Here is a 14,381-nt window from a genome sequence, read left to right as displayed (position 1 = left end):
GAGAATAGAGGGAAAGGAGAGACACACTGAAAGAAAAATGAAATCGGCCAAGAGCCGCGCCCAGGGAAAAATAATTTCCATTATGTAGTGCTACCCATATTACTACAATAATAATGGCCTAATATCATGGATCTGACTTGTTCTGTCTGTGGACTTAACATCCTTTTCTGTGGCATTTTGAGCCCTCTAAGAGAGTCTCGACCGTGTCTAAAATAGCAACAATCAATATCGAGATCCGATCCCCGGGATCTGCATGGAATCTTTCGAATTTTCTACTGAATGTAAGACAACTTCTGACCCCCCTGATTATGGATCGTATAAGAATCAATACCCGCTAGCTGATCCCAGTTCCGGCTTCAGCATATGCTATAACCATGCAAGATTAACCACCCACAGCCAGCCAACACTCAGAAAAACGAACCCGGCTGGTTTATTCCCAGGAGATCCTCCAAGATTCTACTCCGTAAGCCCCTGTTAGAACCGACTCCACACAGAAATTCGGTTCAGGAACAGAACCAGAAACAGGACCAGGGCCGAACTTACTTCACATGCAATCTTGTCGGCAAAAAGCAAACCAAATTCTCTACTCCAGCTGGAGAACTGTGCGTATAATCCGTGTGCACCCAGCCTCTCTTAAAGCAGAGTTCAACTCCGTGATCGTCCAGGTCGCATGGGATTGTCCCTTCCTGGATGATCCGACGGAGCGCGGTTGCAGCGGCGGGCGTGAGTGCGAGTTGTTGCGAGGTTGGGAAGGACCGGAAGAAGACTGTTGTTTGGAGAGAGGCGAAGAGATTGGGTCCGTCTTCTAGGGAATCCATTAGGTGCTTCTCTGTAATTGTTTTGATGCTGTTGTTTTCTACTTCGCAGTGGTAATATGCCTGAAGAACGTGAACGACGTCCCGTAAATACGAGAAATGTGAGCAAGAAAGAAAACATACCAATATATACGCCACCAGCGATTCAACTGCCCCTGGATGTCCACCAGTCACATAATAAAGAACCTTCCTCGCAACCGGTGCAATCTCAACCTCGTTAACCGCCGACCACAACAGCAGCACATACTCAAACTCCTCCACCGTATAAAACAGCCCAAGGTTATTCGAGTGCGGTCCATGTGATGCATAATACCTTAGCAGTGAAACCCGCTGCTCCGATTCAAAATGTACAGGCGGACCCCCCGGCCCCTCGGGCGTCCCCATGACTGGGTTGCCATACGACGCAAACAAACAGATCCTCGCGCCGCTCTGGCAGCCGCTCTGCGACTTGATCAAACCCCGCCACAGCGCTTTATCATTGTACGATTGCTGCGCTTCGTCGATGATGAATGTGATGTTTGAGTACTGGACGGTCATGTAATCGACCTCCTCGTACCCGGCTTCTTTGCATTTCTCATAGAGGTAGATCGGTGGGTCGACAGTTTTGCGGGGCCAGCCTGTGAGGAAGACAACAGGTTCTTCGCGACTGACATAATAGCTTTGGAGGAGCCTTGCGAGTGTTGTTTTGCCCGAGGATGGGGGCCCTCTGACCAGGGCAACTCGGTGCTCATCCAGGACTTTGGCAAGCTCTGTAATGGTTCTCGTGCGCGGGCAGCTAGCGGTGTGTAATGCGGAGAGTTCTGTATTAAATAGACAGTTAGTAATTCAGGAAGGTATCTGCTATCAAAGAAGAGAGCTTACTTGCCATATGATGGGGGTGCATCATACGGTGAAGGACTCGAGGGCGGAGAAGAAAAAGAAGAAAAAGCGGCCATGTTCGCATGCCTACTCATCGGAATGTGGTAAAGAAAGAAAAATCGCAGACTGAGGTCATTATTCAATATCGACTGCAGAGGGCTATGTATAACATTGTGCAGTCACAGGCTCTATACCAGAGATGACGGCAGGGCAATTACTGACCGCAACCCAACAAACAAATCTCCCACGTCAGACGGGATATAAATGCTGCTCATATTACATGGATAGGCCATTATATCTGCAATTGCTAGTTGTGTTTCCAATCTGTACTCGGTAAACTCGGGGGATCCGGAATTGCATTGATTTTCTAGCTACCATGTCCCATCTACTCCAAAGTAATACTCAAATAAAGATAACCAGAAGATATTATAGGAGCCCAATAAGTCCAAAGTGTACGTGCAGCAGACTGTAAAATCGCCATCCGTATACTCCGTGCTTCCAAAAGATGATAACTCCCAAAACAAATCCGTAACTGTCGTATAAGCCCAGTCGTGGCAGCAGCATGTCATACCAGATATAAAACGTAAGGGGGAAGAAGTAAAAAAAAAATTAGATGCCAACTGTCGTCCGTCCTCGGCCATCATTATTCGCCTTCTGGAATTGTTGAATCAAGCCCAGGACACCTGGGCCTTCGACGATGCGATCCACATTCTCGCCCTCCTCGCCTTCCTCCTCACCCTCGCCACTGCCCATTAGGTTCATACGCCAGGAGTCCCCTAAGTTGCTTTCGCTCTCTCCAATGCCGCCACTCGATGCCGTGGTGGTGTGTGCGGGTAGCTGCGGTACCAGACGGCGGGCGTTAGTAGTAATGGACGGGGGTTCGTCTCCATGTTCAATCGGTCCAGCAACCCTTGGGACCGCGCGTGAAGCCCGATAGATCGGGTGAGCACTAGTGCGATTCATTGTGGATGGTTGATGGTGTGGATCCAACAGCATCGATGGGGCTGGCGATAAGTGATCCATCGCGCCTGGAGCCCCAAATCGAGGTCCTGCGGTCGACATCTGGCCGATCATCGTACTCCCCGGTGCACCAGCTGCTGGGCCCGACCGCGGATAGGGGTACTGTCCCAAGTCGATGCCAGATGGTGACCCGAGCGTCGGGAAGGCTGGTGGTGGATGGAACGGTCGCCTGCCGGATGGCCGAGGATTTGCGCCGTAGTTATCTAAAAAGCCATAGTAAGACGCAAGCATCTTGCCGTCTTTGGTGGAGAAGTAATCCGCGCGTGGGTCCTGCCTGGACGGATCATGAGCGTTCCGTTGACGACCTGCTGGGCCCTGGGTAATCTCGTTGGTGCCTTTCTTGAAGTCGAAGACAGCAAAGGAGCACAGATACCCCAGCCCGTCCACGTGCACGGTGAATTCTCGGAAGAAGTCAATGATTCGTTCGCTGCACTTGGGCAGACTGAACCATAGAATAAACGGTGTGAAAATAATGCTCAGAACCTCCTCGAGGAAAATTATAATGCGCATCTGGTACAGCATCGCAAACTCTTTTCGGACCTCGTCACTGTGCAGTCGTCCTTTCCAATGACTAGGGAAATAATGAGTATACCGAATTACCTCAAGAAGGGCATACTCTGGATCGAAAACATCATTTTCTTCCGGGGCTAGGCCTCGCGCAACAGCCCAGACGGAACCAAAAACACCCAAATAGAATAGCACGGTGCGGTCGTTCGTGAGTTCAAACCCTAGGAATAACTCGGGGTCCACTAGCGACGCAACAGCCAGCACGGACGTGATTGCACCGGAAATGAATGCCACGAATCCGGCGAGCTGCACCGTTTTGTCTTTCGGAAACTGGTCAATGTATCGGCTGGCATAGGGATAGGATATATTGGTCCGACTCTGGAACAGATGATCAAGTTCGTTGAACTCACGAAATTTCCATTCCGCTAGGGGGGTATACTGGCGGGAACCAATCTGAGAAGGATTCTTCTTGTATTCGTTAAAATAGCGGAAGAAATGGTGCATGAGGTAATAGACGACCAGGAATGGCGCCACAAAGATATTTAGTATACCAATCACGACAAAACGCCGACGCAGGCCTTCTGCCAGAGCCTTGCGATGGGTGTCCCTCAAAAATAGCGTCCTAATTTGACCCTGTTCGTTGAAAAGATAGTCCATGATGCAGAGATAGATATTCCATTCCAAAACTTTTGAGAACAGCTGCCGATTCCGAACGAAAGGTACAGGTAGACTGAGATCTAGGATGTCCTTATTCACTAGAGCAATCAGATAATTCTCTTTGCGCATCAGCCGATTGGCTATATCGTGGGCATCCATCCGTTGTTTGGACTGACTTCCCATCAGCTTACGATGTTGACTGGACACACGAGCCGTAGCAGGATTTGCGTCCCTCAAGGCCATTAACCGGCTGACAATTTCTTGCCACGAGATTGTTTGGATTTCGGCATCGGATATCCCCAGAAGGTAATAGTAAAAGTCATGCATGTGTTTGAGTCTCCGGAGATCCAGCAGATACCGGAATGCTCGTTCTATCCAGAAAAAAGTGAGCACCCAGAGGAGAAATGTCGAAGTGGTTGACATATTGGTCGTGCATCGTTTGATGAGGATATCATCCAGTGTTCTACTTCCTCGGACGTTGGAGTAGTCGATGCAGTTTGTGAGAAACGTGCTGAACCCGACAATGAACGCAAAATTCCTAAGCGAGAGAAAGCAGTTTGTTAATGAAAGAAATATCGGCGGAGGTCATATGGGACATACAGAAGGCCTATAACCCGTCCTAGAGAAATGGACCAAATCCCATTCCCCTGAGAGTATGCATAGACATCCTCCAAGAAATTATCCAAGTTCTCGACATTTGCCCATCTCCACATAGCCTTTTCTTTGGGGTCGACAAAAGCAAGATTCGGATGCTGCCCAATCGACCACCTTGCTGCCGGGGGTTCCCTTTGACGTTGGGGGCCATCACGTGTTCCCTGTTCCATAGCTGCCCTGTTTGTCTCCCATCGAGATCTGTTGCTGCGTGATGAAGGACCAGGGTCCGGGGATGGATGATGTGGGTAAGAACGCGGAGGTGGAGGCAGTCTGGACCTCAGCTCATCATCATCGTGGTTTCCTTCTACCAAAAGCGAAGCAGGAACATCTTCATCCGCATCGTCGGCATCGTACTCCGGTGGTCCATCTTGAGCCCATCGCGGTCGACTCGGTTTCCGGTGACGAGATGTAGCTTTGCCCTTGCCCTTGCCTTCCCTGGATGAACGGTCTTGGGCCAGAAACGCCGTAGTACTGTTGCTCGGGCTTGACAAAACACTGCCCTGTGCATCGGCAATGGCCTCCTCCAGCTCCTGATCATTATAATGGTCTCCTCCCCGTTTTTCATCCCAGGCTAGGCCCGCACGCTCCTCCACGTCTGATGCATTCGAATCGGCGTCTTGTTCTTGGATCGCTTCGTAAACCGATGGAGAGCCCGCGGGAGGGAGGATCCGTGAGAGAATATTGGATTTCATCATCTTGCAAGAAGTTTACTGAGAGTGATAAGGAGGAATCGTGGGTATTGTATATAAATTCTAGGGTATCAACGCATGGTGTTGCCGCCTCTTCATGGACCTGCGCCAGAGCTAGATAAGTGACAACTGCGTCAATCTGGTGACGACAACCTGTATTTCAGGGAAGCAGAGTCAGCTAGAAGCTAGAGAAAGAGACGGTCAAGTACAGCCAAAGACAGAAAAGACAGAAAGACAAGCAACGAGCAGACAAGGGGATGTGCTTGACTGCAATGAAACAACTAGCTTCAGTGTCAAAGAGTGCCAGTGTACTCGTGATAAGCGGACGATCGCATGACGGAATTTGGCGCCTCAGGTGTATATCACATGACTTCAGTCAGGTGACAGGCGTTATGCTGACCGTAATAAATGTCATAGCGTAAATTACGATACGCGTGGCAACGTGATCTGTGACGACACGAGTCAGGCCAGGTGGGATGTTGGTCAGATTGCGCTGTCAGGAGAAGCGCGCCAATTCAAGTCAGTGGACCTCATTGGGTGGAGTGCCAAGGGATCAACGTGCGGGGTGTTTCCTTGTTTGGGGATAGCCGAATACATTAATACAGTCATGGTACGTTACAAAAGATACATACCTATGTGCAGCCTCCGCTTTCTTCCAGAAGCCCAGGATGCAATTAATATACTGGCCATATCAATCTATCAATAACCAATCTATTTATGCGGAGGATTTCATTGTGTACATATCTAGTACGTAGGATATACAGGAACCGAATGGTGGGCTATAACAGGACTAATATGATGACTTCATAGAAAAAAGTGAGAGAGATAGAGACACCATGTTCTTGTCCACATCAGTCTACTTCGGACTACGCCTACTCGAGTAGTCGCTATGGCTATAATTGAGAACCACAGTTCGATCCATTTGTCCGTGAGATTAACTGCATACGTAGCTGCTAAACTGTTTCTGCTCAAACCTCTCGTCCATATTAAGCGAAAAAAAAAAAAGAAAAAAGCAACATGAATGATTATCCGTCCCACTCTCGGTGATTTCTGAATTGGTACTCCGTATGTGGACAACAAGAGAACAGATAAGTATGATTAGAGTACTGGAAACACTCATATCCAGAGCCATGGAACATCGTTTGGTGGAACGAACCGTCGAAGATTATCATCATTAACTGTGATTTCTTCGTCATGATTATCTCGTATCGACATCATGGACTAAGCATAAGCAGACCTGTCGAGCGCACATCCCCCGAGAGTTTGCCGGTGCGCAACCCAGTCAGTAGTTTAGATGGACGGAGAATTTTTTCATTATTGAAAGGACCTGTTCCTGTGGCAAAGGTGGTCTTATCACAATCCCACAATCCAATTGATTCAATTCCACAATTTGAATGGTCCAATCCTCCCCGTATCAACCAAATTCCCGTAGACAGATGAATTGTGTTCTTTCTTGGTTGGGGGTATTACCCGTTCGGGGAGAAGATCACACATAGTACCTAGCGTGAAGAATAGAGCAATTCTCCATTGCTATCATTTGATTCTCTTTTCAGTATCTGGATTCCTCTACGGTAGTGATATTCTTCCTTTTTTTCTCTCGCTTAATATTCCGCCAGCTGGTCAGACAGGAAACAACGTCGTCCATATCTTCCCTCTCTTCACCACACACAGTGCTTTACAAATTGCTCTACTCGGGTTGAATCCCAACGGTAAGAAAAGAAAATATGGAATAGAGAATAAGAAAAATAAATAATAAACTGATGCCGGTGGGTTTCTTTCTCTTGCTGTCTGTCATTTCCCACCCCCTTCCCCCATTGTTCGGCCGGCCGGCCTCCTGGACGCCCGTTCAGATCCTCTCGCTTGGCTGCGTGGAAACCCGTTCTTCGTCTTCTCTCACTTCCGCTCTCTCTCTTACTTCCTTCCCCCCCCCCCCCCCCCCCCCAACAACAACTCCCTCGCTGTTCCTCACTTACTTTTTTCCTCTCCTTTCTGTATATTCTTCCTCCCTGTATCTAATTCTGTGCTCCTCTCCGTCATTTTCCCTCCACCTCCCTGATTCGTATTCCGGGCTACTATCACGACTTCCACCCCCCTCTCCCTGCCTGAGGCTAACATCATAGACAATGGTTTTCTAGCATCAACACTTTTCCGGTCGACTGGCTGTTGGAGGATTGTTGGACTCTTGTGATACCCTCTAGCGCCGCGTGCGTTTTTCTTTTGCCTCCCGTTAGACCTACCTTTCGATCGATAATCGTCGTCCTGAATTGACCGACCATTCGTGGATCGCGTCCGTCCTCAACTACTTCCGGTCACTACCTTTCTTGCGACGCGCCGAAAATTGACGTGCAATCCGATTCTCCTCTCTCTTTCTCTTTCCGGACTCCATGCGTTCAGCCAGTTTCTCACTGGATCGACAGGGGACTCCAATTGTTCGAGGAAGGTTGCGCAATATAACCTTGGTGTAAACGGGCTGCAGGGTAACATTCTTCCCAACGAGTCGGGTGACCAGGAAAGGGAGAAAAAGAAAAGAGAAGCGAAAAAAGTGAGAGTGAGCAGGCGCGAGACGCATACGCACATACAAGCCCAACAAGAGGCTGAGAGGAGATTAAAAGGCACTGTGTTGCGGCACTTTGCATTTTGTGCGACCTTCCATAGCGAGTCTTTTCGACTACCGCTACCTAGGTTGTGTGCATAGAAGATAACAAGGGCTCTCTCCGCTCCACCTTTCTCTCTTTTTTTCCTTTTTCGTCATTTCAAACCAGACAAGATGGAATCGGAAAATCAACATGGGACAAAACGGAGCTCGACTCACCAAGGAGGGATATATAGTCACGCCGTTGAACGGCGTTCCAGCAAGAAGTCATCCTCGAAAGACCGCCGTGGCATGGTTTATCATCCCGAAAGCTTCAAGGGCACAGGCATCCGCGCCGTAACGCCGGAATCTGACACTGACAAGCAATTTCCCTTGCCCGATGCCGATTACGTCCCAGGTAGCAGTGTTCCTTCTCCTCGCGCGACACACAGAGTCAGAACCGTTGATGGTGACCGCCGAGAACATCAATACCCTCACTCGGTAGGGGATGAAGCTGAAGCGTCCAATGCCATGAACGGCCGCATACGATCACGGACAACGACGACCAACGAGGAGCGGACGGAAGTGCCCTCAAATAATACAATGCTCCCTTGGCGCCGCTTTGGATCTTTTCACACCTCCGGCTCTCAGGTCAGGACTCCAGACGAGCAACCCAGCACCATGAGCTCCCCCGCCACATATTCACCCAGTTCTTTCGGCGAGCGGCCACGGCCGGGTAGGCCGCCTGGTGTGCTCACTGGCTTGAATTCTCTTAATGCATCATCATTAACCTCCCCAATCTCCAATTCCGATTCTGCAAAGATCCTACACCTCATGAAGACTACCAGTGGACGCATGCATGGCGTCCTCTCCTTCCGAACTTCCAATCAGACCGCATGGACATCTGGAGTATGCGCCATCAACGTGGCTACAGGGAGTTTGGTATACCTAATCTACCAGGCTAAAGGAGAACCCGCATTGACGAAGACCTTGATTCCCGATTTACGTGGCTGTCGGGTGCGGACCCTGTACGATCCGGACTTCCAAAACAATTATCTAACTGTGTCCACTTTTACGTCGGGCCTGGGAGTTCAACTGCGACCTCATGTCAGCGAAACATTTGATTCATGGCTCGCCGCATTGCTTTGTTGGCAGCCCATTCGGCCAAGGGGTGTGCGGAACAAGATGACCAAGCCCCAGCCGGTAACAATAGGGGAACGCCGTTATCCCGACCGCCATCGGCGCAATTCTGAAGGCACCGTGCAAAAGGATGCGGCTATCATTAAGGTTGGGAAGATGCTTCTCTGGGACAAGCCAACCGCGTCGGGAGCACGACCTGCTTCGAGTCGCCAGATCTCGTCGTCCCGGCAGCAACGGACTTTAAAGTCCTCCTGGCAGAGGGTCAGTTGTACGCTGCAGGAGAATGGCCATTTCAAACTGTTCACTGAGTCGGATGTGTCGCTCCTAAATTCTGTCCAACTCTCTCAATTGTCCCGCTGTGCTGTACAACAACTCAACGCGTCGGTTCTCGAGGATGAATTTTGCATTGCCATTTACCCCCAATATGCGGCGCATGCGAATATTGATCCATCCCAGATCCGTCCGATCTATCTCTCCTTGGAGAGTCGGGTGCTCTTTGAAGTTTGGTTTGTTCTTCTGCGGGCTTTTACTGTTCCTGAGCTCTATGGCCCTGAGTCATCCTTAGAGGACGATCTAAGGCCTGTCAACCTCCAACCAGCGCCAACACCACCGGCAGCTACGGCGTCTACGGCGGACATGTTTCGCATTGAGCGAAGCCTCACGGTCAAGGTTACAGAAGCCAAGCTGTTCCGGACGAGAGAAGACACGCCCCAAAAGGGCCGAAAACAATCTAGGTCACATGGGCACTCGACCACCGTCAGGTCCGCTGAGGGCGATTATTATACCGAAGTCACGCTGGACGGCGAGATTCGGGCCAAAACCGCCGTCAAGTACCGCACCGCCAATCCATTCTGGAGAGAGGATTTCATTTTTCACGACCTTCCCCCGGTGCTGTCCCAAGCCTCCCTTCTAGTCAAGACGCTTAATCCAGCCCAGAAAGATTGGACTCTCATCGCTCATGGGACATATTTGATAAGCCAAAGCCGCGATATCAGCACGATACCCTTGGATGATGTTGAGGTTTGCGCGCACGATCTAACCTATGGAAGGGTGGAACTGCGGCTAGATGACTTGGAGCCAGGCGTGGAAACAGAGAAATGGTGGCCAATTCTGGACGACAAAGACCAGCCAGTAGGCGAGATGCTGATGCGAGCTCGGATGGAGGAGACTGTCGTGCTCATGTCTCAAGAGTATGAGCAGATGTCAGAACTCCTTCACTCGTTTACCAATGGTCTCACAGTCAATATGGCGCAGATCATATCATCGGAATTGAACCAGCTGTCCGAAACACTTCTCAACATCTTTCAGGTGTCAGGCCAGGCGGTGGAATGGATTTCGGCGCTAGTGGAGGACGAGATTGATGGGGTTCATAAAGAATCAACCGTCAATCGCTTGCGGTACACCACACGCATCCAATCTAATGATGCCAGGGAATCTAACCAGGAAAGAGAATTCCTGGTCCGGGATCTCGGAAGGACTGCTACAGTGGAAGCCAATCTACTCTTCCGCGGGAACTCGATTCTAACGAAGGCGCTCGATTTTCATATGCGGCGGCTTGGGAAGGACTACCTAGATGAGACGATTGGAGATCGGCTACGCAGCATCGATGAAGAGAATCCTGAGTGTGAGGTTGACCCATCTCGTGTCCACCGGTCTGATGATCTCGAACGGAATTGGAATCATTTGATATCTCTTACGACGGGCGTCTGGAAAGCCATTGCTAGTTCTGCTTCGCGGTGCCCACCTGAGCTCAGGCTCATATTCCGGCATATCAGAGCCTGTGCGGAGGACCGTTATGGTGATTTCCTTCGATCGGTCACGTACAGCAGTGTCTCCGGCTTTCTCTTTCTGCGGTTCTTTTGTCCTGCCATTCTAAATCCTAAGCTGTTTGGCTTGCTCAAGGGTATGTCAATGCATTCGTCTTTTCGGTATGAGGGTCACTGCTAATAAAGGATCACAGATCACCCTCGTCCTCGTGCCCAGCGTACATTGACTTTGATTGCTAAGGCTTTGCAAGGCCTGGCCAACATGACTACGTTTGGCAGCAAAGAACCATGGATGGAGCCGATGAACCGTTTCTTGATCAGCAATCGTGTTGAGTTTAAAGAGTTCGTGGATTCGATCTGCGCAATACCCGCTGACCGCCCGGCTCCGATTGTTACCCCGTCCTACGCGACCCCGATCCAAATTCTTGGCCGATTGCCTCCTACCTCACGCGAAGGCTTCCCTAGTCTCCCTTTCTTGCTCGATCATGCCCGGAGCTTCTCCAACCTGGTTAGGATTTGGCTTGAAGTCGCGCCGCCCCGATTGGCTGAATTAGAGGAAATTGACCCTGTGCTCCAAAACTTCCACGAAACAGCAATACGTCTTCACCAACGAACCAGGGAATGCTTGGACAGGGCCGAGGAAGCAGAACGGCCTAATGGCAACCTCGTGGTCAAATGGGAAGAATTGGTAGAGTTGATGGAACGTAGTGCGACCTTTTACGACGACGCCAACTCGAGCATGCCGGCCACTCCAGCGGCCGACTCGGCCCTGGCTTCTTCCGCAACCGTCACGAATAACCACCGGAATTCAATCGGATACTTCGCGCGCCCTTATCTTCCACGTCGGTCGACCGATTATGAACAGCAACAGCAGCAGGTGGACGATGAAACCCCTCCCAGCTCCTCATCCGCAACCTGGGATGCATCCCGAGTGCCATTTACCATTCCCCGTTGGTCTGAGGCGCGGGACAGTGCTTCAAGCTCTAAAAACTCATCTACCTTTTCCCTTGACTCCCCGGAGATCACTACCAGGAGCGGCCGTCGGTCCAGCGTCTCCAGAGAGTCATCGGGCAGATACCGGGGTCTCTTTGAATTTCCGCGGCGCAAAGCCAAAGAGCGGGATCACTCCCAACACCAGCCTCGCGAGGAAGTCCGAAATGAATCTTAATAACCTCTTTTTCTTGTGGGGGGGGGGGGGGGGAATCTTATATAATTTCTGTACAGGAGTTCGCTATTTCACGGTCATGATCGATATATACGGTGCCATGACTTTTTCGTTTCTTGTTTCTTCGTTTTATTTCTTCACTGAAAGCAAAGGGTGGCATGCGTTTTTCTTCCTAATCGGTACATATTTTCCAGCGGACAGTTCTGTATAACAAGACAGTTTTTTTTTTTTTTTTGTGGACCGTTTTCTGTTGTATATCCTCCCTCGATTTCTTGCCTGCCTGTCTGTCACCTGCTGTCGCAAACAATGTGTTTATGATTTGATGTCTTTTCGTTTGCCTTTTGTGTATCTTTCTCTTCTCTTCTCTTTTTTGATTATTGCGGGAAAGCATTTTCCATGGTGTTGATACCCTGCCCTGAATACTGGTTGCTGTTTTGGGAAGATAAAAAGATGTTCCAAGAATTTAAATTCGGTCTCCCCTGGGAGCTGCTAGATTATACAAGCATCCTTCCTACATTTTCCATATAACTCGCGTCCAATATAACTTAACAATAAAGATAGTAAATAGACCCAACTCAAAAGAAAACAAAATCATTACATCCACAAACAAACCTTCCCACTCGCCGTCCCTCCAACAATCCAGTTCTTGCTTGGGTGGAAGACAGACACAGCCGGGACGGCAGTGATGCCCTCGCCATCCAGCTGGGCGAGCTGGTCACCCGAGGAACTGTAGACGTCGACGAAGCGGTTCATATTTCCGATGCAGAAACGCTGGATAGGGGATTGCGGGTTTTGTTGCCATTGAGGGCGGAGACTGCATACTGTTAGAAAAGAGGGTAGGGCTAAGTAGTGTTAGTAGGGGACATACATAGTAACCCAACGACCAGTCTGGCAGTTATGACGAACGACAGTATCTGGTTTCATTTGCTCGTCTGAAAGGGTCTTGCCATGGCCTTCTGGCCAGGTGTTAATGCCCTGCGCTGCCAGGTCGTAGATCTTAAGACTATCATCATACGATGAGGTAGCAACCTGACCTGCAGAATTGAACGCTGCATGCGAAACAGACAATCGGCTGACATGTTCACCGACAGGGACGGGTTCATCGCGCGAGAGCTTCCTGAGGTCCCATAGCTTCATTGTCCGATCTAAACTCGCCGTGGCGAAGTAATGTGGGTGCGTTGGATAGAGCGAGAATCCTCCAATTTTCTTCTCAGACAGCTGCCATGACTCCACGACCTCTGTTGATGAGGGCGGAGGCGCGCGCATGTCATGTCGACCAAAGGCGCCTTCGAGGGAGGTCCAGTAGACAGTGTTAGGGTCGTCGGGGGCCATGTCGATGCCGGAGAGAGGGAGGTCGTCTGCTAGGGATGTCGGGGCGTATTTCTCAACAGATGTGGTCTTTTCCAGGTCCATTTCGCGAATGGAGCTGTCGTAGCTTGCCGTGTAGAGGTGAGTTGGTTTGGCAGGATGAATGGTCATGGAGCTGATGGTGCGGGTGTGTGGTTTGAGAGTTGTCAGGATAGGGTCTGGGTCATCTTCTGCGTCCTCGTCGTCTTCGTTTTTGACGGAGACGGGCTTTTCCTGGGATGCGTCGAGGACACCAAGGTGACCCATTTTGTCTCCTGCGAAGATCAATGGCTTTGTTTCTGAGGGGTGGAAGGTCATCGTGTAGATTCGCTCGGGAGTTAACTTGATGCCTGCACATCATTAGCTTGCGCATATGGGTATATCGGGACAAGAAAGCATACGATTCGGCTCCCAAGCCTCCCACAACTGCAACCCACTCATCTCCTCCCTCAACGCCTTCAAATCCTCATCCGTCGTCATCTTGATATCCTCATCCCCAAACGTCCGCTCATACGGCTTCGCAACCCCCTTCGTCACAACATCCACCCCAATCAACCCTTCCCCACCAAGGCTAAGCTTCTGCCCCGAAACAACCATCTCATTAAACGAAAACGCATCCGACTTACGCACCTTCTTCGCCCGCTCCGCCTCCATCAACGCCTCCTGCTGCTCGTCCGCCTTGCGCTTCGCGACTTCGCTGTCTGCGGCGATTCCGCGCAGGCGGGAGGATACACGACGCGGGGCAGGGTCATCTTGGGCGACTGGTTTTCTGGGTGCGGGCTTCTTTTTCGGTCTGGAAGAGTCTGTCGGTGGCTTTTTGGCTGTTGGGCGTGGTGGTGGTGGGAGGGCGAGGCCGGAGGATTGGGCTTCTTGTTTCAGTTTTTTGAGGAGTTGGTCGCGTTCGGCGATGTTGGCTAGGCGTTGCTTTTCGAACTCGGAGAGTTCTTCGGCGGGCATTTTGGCGGTCCTTGTTGGGGCTTTTCCTGTACTACTGTGAGTGACGGTGTCAATTGAGTCGCATTTTGGTCGCGGGAGAAACGCGTGCACGCCGTCGCGGTGTCACGTGAATCATTAAGCCGTTGTTCTACAAAGGTGAATGGAAGTAGTAGATAGTACTAGATAGTGTATCTTTGGAATTTCTATGGTAAAGTCTGGCTTTGACTTCCCTTCTATGATCTTCTATGCTGGTGT

General features: G+C 50.3%; 4 protein-coding genes across 4 annotated transcripts; 1 reads left to right on the top strand and 3 right to left on the bottom strand.

Moving 5' to 3' along the window:
• Window positions 1-407: 407 nt before the first annotated feature.
• On the bottom strand, window positions 408-1,683 carry ACHE_10434S (ATP-binding protein; the record flags this gene model as incomplete). The annotated part of the gene is made up of 3 exons (XM_043279231.1): window positions 408-456; window positions 544-1,615; window positions 1,677-1,683. The coding sequence occupies 3 exons, from the start codon at window positions 1,681-1,683 to the stop codon at window positions 408-410; spliced, it is 1,128 nt and encodes a 375-aa protein (XP_043131554.1).
• Window positions 1,684-2,282: 599 nt separating this feature from the next.
• atgI (autophagy protein ATG9) lies at window positions 2,283-5,206 on the bottom strand (the record flags this gene model as incomplete). The annotated part of the gene is made up of 2 exons (XM_043279220.1): window positions 2,283-4,395; window positions 4,458-5,206. The coding sequence occupies 2 exons, from the start codon at window positions 5,204-5,206 to the stop codon at window positions 2,283-2,285; spliced, it is 2,862 nt and encodes a 953-aa protein (XP_043131553.1).
• A 2,761-nt stretch (window positions 5,207-7,967) lies between these two features.
• On the top strand, window positions 7,968-11,846 carry ACHE_10432A (GTPase-activating protein BUD2; the record flags this gene model as incomplete). The annotated part of the gene is made up of 2 exons (XM_043279209.1): window positions 7,968-10,815; window positions 10,873-11,846. The coding sequence occupies 2 exons, from the start codon at window positions 7,968-7,970 to the stop codon at window positions 11,844-11,846; spliced, it is 3,822 nt and encodes a 1,273-aa protein (XP_043131552.1).
• A 591-nt stretch (window positions 11,847-12,437) lies between these two features.
• ACHE_10431S (WD domain protein) lies at window positions 12,438-14,147 on the bottom strand (the record flags this gene model as incomplete). Its single annotated transcript, XM_043279198.1, has 3 exons — window positions 12,438-12,657; window positions 12,712-13,540; window positions 13,592-14,147. 3 exons carry the CDS (start codon window positions 14,145-14,147, stop codon window positions 12,438-12,440), a joined length of 1,605 nt encoding a protein of 534 aa, XP_043131551.1.
• Between the last annotated feature and the right edge of the window lie 234 nt (window positions 14,148-14,381).

This window comes from Aspergillus chevalieri, chromosome 1 (genome assembly GCF_016861735.1).
Source record: "Aspergillus chevalieri M1 DNA, chromosome 1, nearly complete sequence".
NCBI lineage: Eukaryota > Fungi > Ascomycota > Eurotiomycetes > Eurotiales > Aspergillaceae > Aspergillus > Aspergillus chevalieri.
This window is presented reverse-complemented; position numbering and strand designations above follow the sequence as displayed.